At 63.8% G+C, this 12,749-nt stretch overlaps 1 protein-coding gene across 10 annotated transcripts in view; it reads left to right on the forward strand.

Annotated features, from left to right (window-relative positions):
- The window catches only part of MCF2L (MCF.2 cell line derived transforming sequence like), a 130,783-nt gene that overhangs the window by 84,639 nt on the left and 33,395 nt on the right, over window positions 1-12,749 (forward strand). For all 10 annotated transcript variants that reach the window (XM_059903456.1, XM_059903458.1, XM_059903460.1 and 7 more), the window contains one exon: window positions 11,432-11,522. In XM_059903456.1, the coding sequence (XP_059759439.1) occupies window positions 11,432-11,522 (91 nt within the window). The remainder of the gene's footprint in view (window positions 1-11,431; window positions 11,523-12,749) is intronic.

A 12,749-nucleotide genomic window follows, 5' to 3' on the forward strand; every position in this document is an offset into this window, starting at 1 on the left:
ACTGTTCTCAGTCCGACACCCGTGAGCCGTGAGAGAGGCCGCCTGCGCTCCGTGGAGGTTTCTGCCCACGTCCGTGTCACAGCCCTGTGTGGAGCCGGCTGGGCGCCCGCCCCTCTTTGCTGAACCGCCGGTGGGCAGGGTCAGATGACTCAGAGCCATCGGCAAGGGCGGGCGGGCTCTGCGCTCGTCCAGGGGCCTGGAGACCCCCGTGGCCTCCTCGCTGCCACCTCGTCTCTCTGTCTCTTCCCCCTCCGGCCCCTGCGTAGGGACGTACGGTCCGAAGTCCTGCGGTTAGAAGCTGCCATGAGCCTTCTCCGTAGCTACGGTCACGGCCCTGCCGCCCCCGCCGAGGCGGTGGCCGGCCCTGGACTCGGTGGCCGGCGGGCGGCGTTGCCGCGGTGACCGGGCCGCTCAGTGCAGGCTGAACAAGGGCCACGGGGGTGCTCTGTGTGGTCTCCCACTGCCCACCTACAGTGGTTCGCTGGGGTGACCCTCCCCCCCCGATTCGGTGGGGGAATCTCAGGTTTCAGGTCACTCTCGGGTTTGGAAAGGTCCGAGGTCCCTTTCTGTCTGGCAGCGTCGACAGCGGGCTGAGAGGCGAGCCTTCGCCCGGACGCAGCAGGCCGAGCCCTGTGCCCTCTCGGCCCCTCCCCGCCCCGGTCAGCACTCTCGCTAGCGCTGCTGTTCCTCGGGCCTCCTGGCCTCGGGGCCTTTGCACTCGCTCCCTCGGCCCTGGTGGTTCCTCTTCGGGCTGCAGGCCCCTCCTCTGGTGGGCCCTCCGTCACACCCGCCACCCCCGGGCCCCGGCCCCCCGGCCCCCCGGCCCCCTGGCTTACCTGCAGTGTCCCCGTTAGCTGACAGCGCGGTGTTGGTCTGTGTCTGCCCTGCACGCAGGTCCCGAGAGCAGCAGGTGGTTCCTTGGTAAATATTTCCTGGACAAATGGGCTTCGTCTGCAGAGAGCAAAGCCAGCTCAGGGGGTGAAGTCAGCCCGCGGCCTGGCGGGACTGAGGCTCCCCCCGCGTCCCTCACCGCCGCACACTCACCTCTCCTTCAGGTGGGACCAGCACCTGTGTTTCGCTCCTTCTTTAAGGGCTTCTCACCCCGGTGCAGTGGAACCTCTCCAAACCTTGGTCTCCAAGGTCGCAAACAGAATCTGCCCTCGGATGCAAGGGCAAGAGACACGTTCCCCCTGAAGCTGAGGAGTGACGGTGGGTTCCTTGTACCTGGCGGGGCTATGGTGCCGTGGACCTGGCCACGGGGCCGGCTTGAGCGTGTGCAGCCCAGACCCGTGGGCTCCGTCTCCAGGGAGGCTCATGCGGCGTGGTGGTCAGCGTGTGTCCTGTTCACGTCTCTTCCTCCTGACGGAGGATGGGGTGGGGTCCCGTGGCCCCGACGCCCTCTCGCACAGAGTGAAACCCCGGCGGCAGCGCCCGACACCGTCCTTTCGCAGCTGGGCGCCGGGCCAGCAGGCTGTCAGGGGGGCGGGCAGGGGCCGCGTTCTGAGCCCTTGGCCGCAGCGCTGTTGGGCCGGCTCCTGGGGGTGTGGGGGATCAGCCCCGAGCGAGGGCGGATTTGGGGGACCTCCTAAGGGTACAGAAGGGTGTCGCCCATCAGCTCACAGGCAGCTGCGTTTCCAGAAGATTCAATGCACGTCTCGGGGCGGGGGGGGAGACACTCGGTGTCCGTGGGTCAAGCAGGGCCGGGCGCTGCCCGCCAAGGGCTCCCCTCCTGCGGGAACCCAGGGAGGGAGGGGCTGCCGCCTGGCGGACGCAGCCAGCACTGCCGGCCCCAAGAAAAGGGGGAACCCCCCCCTGCCCCCCGCACGGGCCGGGCTTACCCTAGACAGCCCGGCGCCAGCACGGCCTTCACGCGGGAGGGTGAGATCTGGGACCAGGCGCGCTGTAAAGTCAACGCAAATCACGTGGACGGACGTCTCGTGCGGCTGCTTCTCAGAGACGCTGCCTCCTGCAGTCGGCCCCGAGCGTCCTTCTGTCCTCTGAAAAACACACCCTCCTGCGCGTAGCGCTCGTCCCGTTATTACACGCAGAGGACAGGAGCCCCAGGTTACGTCTGGTTCACAGTCGTGGGTCATCTCGAAACCTTACGCTGCCGGGCGGCCCCCGTCCGGATGCACCGGATGCACGTGAACTTGGAAATGCCTCCACGAGAGAAGCCGGGCTGCCTTGGTGATTTCTCAGCTGGCGGGTCCGCGGCCACACCGCGGGGCTGGTCCTGGGAGCCCGTCGTGGCTCAGGGGCCGACTTCCCACTCCGATGCCTACAACGCTTGCGGTTCCTCTGGGGCTTGATCACCGCCATCTGCCAGGCCGGTGGGGACAAGTCCAAGGACGTGTGACCGTGACCCCCAGGCCCTGCCCGAAGAGTGGCTGTGACCTCAGCAGAACTCCTGCAGGGGGTTGGGGGGGGTGCACGCGGCAGAGGGAGCCGCTCAGGTCACCGCCGTGAGGATCGGCCGGTGCTGGACACACTTGGGACCTGGCAGGGAACAAAACAGGTAAAGTCCTGCATCTCATGGTCTCAGAAAATTAAACGGGATGCAAGGAGTGTGGGTTGCCAAAGAAGAAAAACAAAGCGAAAGGGGGTGAAGGATGGGGGGGCGGGAAGAGGGGACCCCCCGCCGACGGTGACTTACGGGAGGTGAGGGGACCTCTGGCAGGGGGGATGGTCCTCACAGGACCCCCGGGGGGGTCTCAGGGGGGATGGTCCTCACAGGACCACCAGGGGGGTCTCAGGGGGGACGGTCCTCACAGGACCCCCGGGGGGGTCTCAGGGGGGATGGTCCTCACAGGACCACCAGGGGGGTCTCAGGGGGGATGGTCCTCACAGGACCACCGGGGGGGGGGTCTCAGTCAGGGGGGATGGTCCTCACAGGACCCCGGGGGGGTCTCAGTCGGGGGGGATGGTCCTCACAGGACCCCGGGGGGGTGTCAGTCGGGGGGACCTCAGTCACGGAGAGGGGTCAGAGCCAGTGCAGTGAGTGTGGACACCTCCTTCCAGGATTTGCTCTCGAGGGGGGTGGGGAAATGGTCAGTGAGGGACGGGGGGGAGGCAGACGAGGTTTTCTTTTAAGATGAGGGAGATCACAGCATGTTTATGCTGATGGAAATTGCCCAGTAGAAAAAGAAAGATTGTGACCATTTGATTCATTTACACCTGCCGTGTGTCTCCATGCAGGGCTTGGGTCCAGCACCCAGTAAATTGTGAGCGAGTCACGGAGCCGGCATGCCGGGCTCCAGGGCCCCTCCTCCCGCGATTCTGAAGTCTCGGTCCCCCCCACCCCCCCTCCACCTCTTACCCCCTCTCACCCCTCCCTGTGGCAAAACCGAAGTTTCCAAGCTGATCCTCCCCTCCTGGTGAAGGCAGTCACCGGCGGCTTCCCCCGTGGGTGCAGGTGTACACACACACAAGACATGCACAGGCACGTGCGTGCACTCACACACGCAAGGTCATAGGGTCTTAGGGCTGCCAACACTGAGACAGTAGGTTTCTGGCTGTTCTTTGAAGGACAGATTTAGCCGTCCTGGACGCCCTTCCACACAGCAGTCCTGCAGGGTCCCTGGGGGCATCCCACACCTACCCGCCCTGGGCTTGGAAGATAACATCGTGAGGATCGCCTTCCTGCACAGCTGCCGTCCCTCCCCAGCCCAGGGGCTCCTAGATTACTTGACGCCGATAAGGACGCTGACTTTCCACGGACCGGGGTCGGATCACCCAGCTGCTCGGGAGGCAGAGGCACATCTCCCGTCTGGCTTTCGTGGCGGGCCATGTTCACCTCGAGGGGCGGTGCACGCAAAGAGGTCACCCACACACAGGCGTGCATCACACACCATGCACACTTACACACACAGGTGTGCATCACACACCATGCACACTTACACACACAGGTGTGCATCACACACCGCACACATGTGCACACAGGCATGCATCACACACCATGCACACTTACACAGGCGTGCATCACATCACATGTGTGCACGCAGGTGTGCATCACACACCACACACGAATGCTTATACGTGCATAGGAGCGGGTGTGCACACCACACAAGCATGCACACCACACATGTGCACACACACGTGTGCATCACACACCACACGTACACAGGTGTGCGTCACACCACACACATGTACACAGGTGTGTATCACACCATGCACACTTACACAGGTGTGCATCACACATCACATGTGTGCACGCAGGTGTGCATCACAGACCACAGACACGAACGCTCATACGTGCATAGGAGCGGGTGTGCACACCACACGCAAGCATGCACACCACACGCGTGCACACACGTGACCCCCACATGCAGCTGTATGGACTACGTGACGGGGAAAGGCAGCTCGCGTGGGGATGGAGCAGGGTTGTAAATGCCGTTCTGAGGCTCCCAGCCGCACGCTCGGGACACGCCTAATGCAAAGCCCTGCGGCCAGGCCGCCTCTCGCCCGGCCTTCAGCCCCTGGCAGCACCTCACTTCTCGCTGTGGCTGTGATTTCCATGTGAATTTTCAGTTGACTTTTGAATATAAAGATAGAAAATGTGGCATGAACTTGTCCCGAGCAATTCAAATGCATACGTGGAAAATCGTTAGCTTTCACGCTGCCCACAGGAAACCACAGTTAAGCCTCTCGCTCCGTCCGTGTGCAAATGCGCCCCCGCGAGACAGGACAGCGCAGCCCCTTCCTGGTCGACGGCGTGTGGCAGGCGTCCTCGTCGACGGCGCCCTGCCTGTCCTTTGGCGGCTGCACTGCAAAGGCTGACCGGGCAGGGGAGCCCCAGCCTGTGGCCACCACCCCTCCGCCTCCTGCAGCCCTGGCCCCCACGTGGCAGGTGTGGTGCGTTCTGAGGCCGGACACCTTGAAGGTGATCCCGTTTGTAACAGCTCTCAGGCGCCCTGGCCGGGGCTGATCCTTCCCTGTGGCTCGCGTAATTAGCGAGTAAGGGGCCGTTCTTGCCGTTTGCTGTCCATTTGCTGTCCAGTGGCCTGGCTCAGCCCGTTGCCCCACGTGGCCTGAAGCTCAGGGACCCCTGCCCGCTGGGGCAACCTGTCCACAGGGGTCCTGTCTCTCTGTCCTCCCGATCTTGTTCTCCTGGGAGCCAGAGGCTGCCCGGCTCAGACCTCTTCCTTTGTTGTAATGATCTTTCTCTGTCACCACCGTCAAGTGTGACAGCCACTGGCCACGTGTAGCCATTTAAATTGAAACTAAACGTCAAAGCTCAGTTCCTGGGCCGGGCTAGCCATCCTGCGGTTCCCAGGGGCCGGTGGCTGCCACATCGGGCAGCCCGGAAGTGGCACGTCCCCACCTGATGGGCACGCGGCTGCGATGGGGCGGCATCCAGCTAACAGCGGCCATGCCCTTCACCTGCGGGGGGAAGGGCGAGAGACCCGCCCGGGAGGAGGGGTGCGGGCCTGCCCTGCTTGCGAGCAGCGACAGGTCCCCGTGAGGGGAGCCCAAGGGGGGTGGGCGTGAGGGGAGCCCAAGGGGCAGCGTGAGCCCCTCCCTCGCTGCCGTCGGAGCGCCAGGCGGCACCCAGCAGCTCGTGCACATGGGGGGTCGCCACGCCCAGAGGCCTCCCCATCTAGGGTTTCAGCTCCGGGTGCAGAGGACGTGCCTGAGGCAGCCCCAGGCGCAGCGGAGTCGGGACAGCGGAGCGGCTGGGTCTCAGGACCCACTCGGAGGGCAGGAGCCAGAAGGCAGGCAGCTGGGGCTGCAGCAGCAGCAGCGTGGAGCCTCTGGCAGGTAACCAGGTAGCAGGGGTTCCGGACTTGCCGAGGTGGTGCTGGCGTCTTCATGCCCTCGGGGGAGCAGTTCATTCTGTTACAGAGAGGCGGCCGATTGTGTATATGTGCACGTGTGTCTTTTTTTTTTTTTTTAATGTATTTAAGGAAGCTCTGTGCCTGGTGGGTTTTTCCCCCAACATAATTTTCTAGCTGTGGGAAAATACACGTACTTCTCGCCGTCCTAACTATTTCCGAGTGCGCAGCTCAGTGGTGTTACACGCACACTGCCGTGCGGCAGACTCTAGAATTCGTCATCGTGTAGAACGGAAGCTCTGTCCCCGTGAAACGCTCCCTCCCCTCCCCTCCCCGAGCCGTGGGCCCCACCGTCCACTTTCTGTCTCCGTGAATCTGACTCTTCCAAGGACCTCGCGTGAGTGGAATCAGACCGGATTTGTCACTCTGGGGTGGCTTATGTCACTGAGCATCATGTCCTCAAGGTTCACCAGTGTGGTAGCAGGTGTCAGGATCTCCTTTCTTTTTAAGGCTGAGTAATTCTCCATTGCATGGATGGACCACATTGTGTTCATCCATCATCTGTTGGAGGAGGCTGTGTTTCGAGATAGATTAAAATCAGTCTTTGAAAAACAGGTACATACTCCAGTTTCCTTCTGTGCCAGGTGGGTCCCTGTAGACGGGGCACGGGGCTGCACGTTGACCTCTTTGTTGTCTAAGAAAGACCCTCCTACTACTGCACGTGCGTCGGTTCAAACAAATCTTGAGTATGTTCACGTTGATGTTGATGTGGGAAAAACAACTCAAATATAAAGAACAAAAAATGCAAGTTTTCAGGCTCTTTGGAGAAATCCCTGTGTTTTTGTAAGAGGTGGACTGTTTCCTTTGGGTCGTGAGGAAGAGACGACAGCCCTGCTGTGTGGTCGGGGCTCCCTGGCCTGTCCTGCTCTCCCCTGTGTGCGTCTGACCCTGACGGGGCTGCTGTAGCCTTGAGAACAGATATGGTACTGTTGTTACCAAGTGTGGGAGAGTTCTTTAAAAGGGTCTGACGTTTTTCTTGCCGTTGTGCTTTCTGGGATGAAAAGCTGACCAGCATTAAGAAAACCATATTGCACACGTGATATGATAACAGGTGCAGCTTTTGAATCACAAGAAGAGGGAAGAGACAGCCAGGAAAGAAAGGCTCAGGCTTGAATGCTCAGGGCTGCATTCAAAGTCACGGTGTTTGAACCTGGCAGGTAAGTCACAGGCAGAGAGGAAACGGGCTACGGCATTTCGCTTACAAAAGGAAGACAGGGAAATAAAATCTTTGTAACATTTGCAGCCTCTGTAGACCAGGGTCAAAACATGGGATGAAAAGAGAGAAGAAAGGGCAAAGGAGTACAGTCAGGTGGGGTAGCGGGGGCAGTCAGGAAGGTGGGGCAGGTTCTGCCTGAACCCATTTGTTCTGCAAGCCAGGTGGTGCCCCCCGACCCCCAGCTGCAGCCTCCACCCGTACCCCAGCCCCCTGCCTGGCCTGCCCACCCCGCGGGCTGGCGCAGCTCCAGGGCCCACCTGCTTGGCCAGGGCCCCTGGAGGAGGTGGGACCTTCTCTCCCACGGGCCCCTGGCGATGCACTGCCCTGCCACCTGCCAGGCCGGTCTGGGATGGGTGCCAGCCTGCCGGCGCCTCCTTCCAGGGCCTGCCTGGCCCGCTGGCCCCCGTTGCTGGCCTTGTTTCCCCCGCCTGGTGCCAGGCCTAGCTGGCCTCTGTCAAGGTGGCCCTGAGAACGCTCACCCTCACCCCAGCCGTGGTCCTTCTCACCGGGAGCTCCGCGCGGGCCGAGCAAGGCCAAGCCGGGCCTGGTGTCCCCGCCTGTCGTGCTCTGTGATGTGTTGGGTCTGAGAACAAGATGCAGCCACGCGGGAACTGGTCAGGGTGACGCCGGGTGACCGCGGCCTCACTGTGGGGACCCACCCAGCCCAGCCCTTGTTCCCGGGCTCCTGCCCAACGAAGGGGAGGTCAGACCACCACTGACCGTGCCTCAGGCCACCCGGGGCCACCCCGAGGAGCTGGCAGGCCTGGGGTGTGAGAGAGGACGCCAGGCCTGCGCGAGCTCTGGGCCTTTTTTGATTGTTTGAGCCAGAAGTGAGCTCAGCAGCCCCACCCAGCGGCCGGGCAACCACCTGATGGCCCCTCGGAGCGGCTGCTGGGACATTGCGGGCTGACGTCTGGGCGTCCACAGGGCCGCATGTGTCCGGGGCCCCGGGGGCTTGGCCGCGTGGCTGCAGTTTCTGGATTACTTGCTCCAGCCTCCCCCGCTGCCACCACCCTCCGCGCAGTCACCCCGAGGCCTGGCGCACGAGGGACCCTGGGCGCCGGCCTCGTGCGCAATCTGAGCGTCAACCACCCGCCCTCTCCCCTGGGCGTGTGAGGTCACGGACGCGGGAGACAGGCCGACGGGACCCTCCTTAGCGCGGTGGAGGGTGGAGTGACGGGCCCCCGGGGCGCTGAGCCCTGGCTCCTGGGGGCTGGGCGGGTCACACGGCCTTGCTCTGGGGCTGCAGTCATGTGGGCAGAGGGGGCCTTGGAGGGTCCTTACGTCCTTACATAAGGTGCCTTCTGTTAGGCCTGTGTGCCTCTGAGCCAGCGTTCCCGAAACGTGGTCAGAGACAGGAGAGGGGCAGGGAGGAGAGCTCTGGTGGCCCCGAGCCAGGTGCTGGTGCACGGGCGTCGTCACCGTCAGCCTCGGGGGCCGGGTCCCCTGCGGAGGAGGGGCCCTGCCTGGCCCCACACAGGAGGCAGCCCAGGGGTGGGCGGGAGGGAGGGTGGCTTTATCCCGCAGGGCGGACTCGGCCTGGGGGGTCTGTGCTCCCCAGCTGTGTGACTCCGGGCGGACGACTTAGCCTCTCTGTGCCTCTGGCTCACTGTGAGGAGTGAAGGAAGAATAGCCCCAGGCTTCAGTGCAGTGCCTGAGGGGGGGAGGGGTGGGGGACCCAGGCGGGGCCTCGGGCACACCTTCCGTCGCACGACCCCACTGGGCGCCTGCGGGGCCACAGGCGGATGACCGCAGAGCCCGGGCCTGAGTGTTTTCATACGCCGGGAGCCGGGAGCCGCCGGCCCGCCCGCTGCCTCTCTGGGAAACCCGCCTTCCGGGACACGGTTTTGTGCAGCCGGTGAGTTCCTCGCATTTCTCTTGAAATTCTCTTTGTGTCGCTGGCGCCTTTGCCTCCTCATCGCGTTTGCTGTCAGCGCTGCCCGCTGAGGTCGTGACAGAGGCTTTGACGTCGCAGACTTTTTACCGTAAGGCTTTCAAATGCGCAGAGCGAGTTAAAGACCCCAAGGGACGGGGGTGGGGGGTGGCAGGGGGACGTGAAGTGACGCGGGCGGTGGGGCGCGAGGCCCTGGGCCGCGTGCTCCGGGAGTGGCCAGACCACCGGCCCTGCTCGTGCATGAGCGTGACAGGCCGCCGAGGGCAGCGGGGTCAGCGCAGGGGCCACGGGAGAACGTTCCGGGCCCAGAACCACAGCTGACACCCTGAGGCCTGTTGTGGAGTCACGGGGTGACGGAGAGCCGGGCCGCGCTCCTGGTGCCCAAGCGCCCGAGCTGTGTCTCGGGGGAAGGGAGACGGCCGCACAGCCGCCGCCGCTGGATAGAGCGCGTGGCGGGCTTGCCGCCATCGTCAGGCTTTGCTCTCGCGGCAGCCCCGGAGGCGGACGCGGTTCGGGTCCCACTTGTGCTTCTCGGCTGAGTGGCCCGTCCAGGTGGCTCCCGGCTTGTGGTGCCAGGCCCGTGTCCCCCGCGCGTGGCGCCCGCCCCTGGGCCGTGCTCCTCTCGGTAGCCCCCCACGGGCGGTGGTCCGGGAGCGCGTCTCAGCCCCCTGTGCCGGCGGGGCCCGTGCCTGGCAGGGTGGCCGCCTGCTCAGGGGAAGCGAGTCTCTTCCACTTCAGGAAGAGTGAGAGCCAGGCGGCTGGGCCCGAGCGCGGACCGCAGGGCAGCTCCCCTGTGAGACGGAGGGAGGGTGGGGAGGCGTGCAGACACAGCCTGTGGAGAAGCGGCTGTGGTTGGTGTCGTCAGGGGACCGCGTGGGGCTTGTCCCCCCAGGGGAGGGGCCGCCGAGAGGGGCAGTCTCAGCGGAGCACCAGCGAGTGGACGGGGCGGGGCCCACGCGGCCGCCCGATGCGCTGCCCTCTCGCGCCGGGCCGGGGCCGCGGCTGAGCCCCGGGTCCCATGGCCAAGGCTGGGAGGGCTCAGAAGCCCGCCTGGGGCTGCCCAGAGGAAAGCGTGTGCCCGTGACACCGAGGAGCCCCAGGCTCCTGACCGCCCAGGCCAGAGCCGGCACCAGGCTTCGGGGCCGTCTCAGCTTCGACTGCCCTGCCCGCCCAGATCAGGCCCTGGGGCCGCCGTCCGTGTGGAGCGCCTGCTGCCCGGCATGGGGGGTGCGGGGCAAGGCGGCTGTGATCCCGGGTACCCGGCACTTAAGCCCGAGTGGTAAACAAAATAAAACTTCCCTCCGTGAGAGCTGAGCCCGATTAGAAGACAGTTCTGTCGGGGGCGCCGTGTCGGCCGCGAGACCGTCATCGACCTGGCTGTGCGCACTCTGACGTCAGCAGCAGAAAGCAAAGCTGACATCTATTTGTGCTTTTGCCCGGAAGGCCTGTGCTGTCTCTGGACCAGGTGACCCTGAACAGGTGGAGCCTTTCACTCTCAGGCGTGCTGACACACAGTCAGCGGGGCGCACGCACAGGCGTGACCCTGTGTGTCTCCGTCACCGGTGCTGCTCTGAGACGGAGCGTTTGGGCTGCTTCAGCTCCGACTTTTGTTACATGACCTTCCCAGCAGGCAGAGCACCGCCGCCAGCCGCATAATTTATATGTGCCCCGTGTGTTTCTGGTTTCCATTTAAACCGTTGGCGTGTTCAGAGACTTGGAAATTAGCCATTCCGGTCAGAGCCTCGGCCTGCTTTCTCATCCCTTCCGCGCGGCTTGGCTGGCGTGGGCACTGCCGCCCCGCAGCTGGCTCACAGCGGCGGGCTTGTCCAAGGGGAGAAGCCTCCTGGTCTCCGCAGTGACTCAGACGCCGCGGCAGGCCGAGTGGGGACGGGGCTGCCGTTACCGGGCGCTCAGCGTCTTTCTCACAGATGCTGCTGCCGCGAGAAGCCTCGTCTCGTCTCCCGTCCCCAGCGGGCGCTCGTGCACCTCCGGGCGCCTCGCGGGTTTTCTCCCCGAGCTGTGGCCGTGCCTTCAAGAGCGATTTTGTGTCGTGGATGAACTCGGGGACCCCAGATGCTGGGACGAGCGTGACGTGTGGGTCATAGGCTCACTGTGAAGGGCTGGGCCGGCTGGCCCACTTGGAAGGGAAGATGACCAGCTCTGACTGGAGCAGCTGGGCTCCAGGAAGCATGGGCCCTGCCTGCCTCTCTGTGCCGTGAGCTGGTTGGCGTCAGGCTGGGGAATGAACAACACAGAGTCTGTCCGTCCGTCTCGGGTCAGAGCGAGCCCTGGAAGGCGCCCGCGAGCTCAGGGAAGCCCTGCAGGTGGCTCGATGCTTTCCTGGCACGCGGCGCCCCTTGCAGTGTGGAGCAGCGTGCGGGTCACAGGAGACCCGCGGAGCCGGTTTGCCCCGAGCTCTTCCCAGAGATGGACGGCAGGGAAGGCCCGTCCTCCAGCGGCACACTGAGCGCGGCTCTCTCCTCCTTTCAGCCTGCAGGATGCTGGCATCGGGTTCATCCTGGTCATAGACCGCAGGCAGGACAAATGGACCTCGGTCAAGGCGTCCATCCTGAGAATAGCGGTAAGTGTCGGTACCGCGCCCGTGACCCCCACCCTCTCCTCCTGGGCGGGTGACGCGGCCTTTCCTGCCTGCTGGCGCTTTGGGTTCTGGCCTGTGCTGCTCGGTGGGGCGCCAGCTCGGAGCACTAGCCTGGGGCCTGGGGCAGGGCCAGCCCACACCTCCCTGGGTTCCTCGAGCTGCTAGCGCACATGTGTGTGCACGTGTGTGCATGCCTGTGCACGTGTGTGTGCATGCCTGTGTGTTCTCAAGTGGGTTAACGCTCAGGGGCTGTGCTATAATTTGAAAACAATTTCACCAGCTGGTTTGTTTCTGACGTTGAGTATGTGAGCTGCTCAGGGCGCACCGTGCACTCATTCTTGAGGGGGGATGAGTGTCACGGGAACCTTCAGGCTACACGTTTGGGATTATATTGAACAGCTTTTCCTATGTGACTTTCCCTTTCTAAACGGGCTGTCTCTTCTTTAGTCTTACAACTAAGTCAGACTAGTAGCCGTCCTTGGTGGCCCTCATGGCCACGTGGAGACCCTCCTGGTCCGCAGACTGCCGGCGGAAGAGCCGCTGGTCTGCGGTGCTGCTGTGCTGTGTTTAGCCGCGGGAACAGCTGAAGAGGGAAGCTGAAGTCAGCAGAAAGCCCCCACTCTTATCTTCGGCGGGGGCTTCGCCCCTGCTCCCGAGCTGGGTGCGGAGCGCTTCTCCCCAGCTGAGTTTCCCCCGCCCTTGCCTCCCCACAGCCAGAGGCCCGGAAAGTGTGCTGGTCTGCAGGCAGAGTGGCCCCGAGCGCCTGTGGGCTCGACGCGCCGCTGCTCCCGACCCCCGGTGGGGTGACGGTCCCCCGGGCTCTTGTTCTGGGTCTCGTCCTGGCCTCCGAGGGGCTGATGCCGTGCTGGGGCCTGGCTGGGGAGGGAGGACTGATCCCTCCTCCCGGCTGCCTCCTTACTTCCTCTGAACGACGCTTCAGGCTCCGTGTCTGCCCCGATGCTCACGACCGACAGGGTCCTGTGCAAACCCGTCCCGGGGCTGCCCGGTCCCCACTTCGTCCTCCTGACAAAGCGGCTCCCTCACCGCCCTGCTCCTGCTCCCTGCCAGGCACACACGCTCTACGTCACCGTTTGTCTGCAGCAAATCAAAACACTTCAGGACGCTTCAAAAGAAGCGTGTTCACATAGTATATAAATGTTTCATCCTGGGCTTTCCTTTGTTTTTAAATCCTTAGAAACTCACAGAGGA

Source organism: Balaenoptera ricei, chromosome 18 (assembly GCF_028023285.1).
Source record: "Balaenoptera ricei isolate mBalRic1 chromosome 18, mBalRic1.hap2, whole genome shotgun sequence".
In the NCBI taxonomy this organism is placed as follows: Eukaryota; Metazoa; Chordata; class Mammalia; order Artiodactyla; family Balaenopteridae; genus Balaenoptera; species Balaenoptera ricei.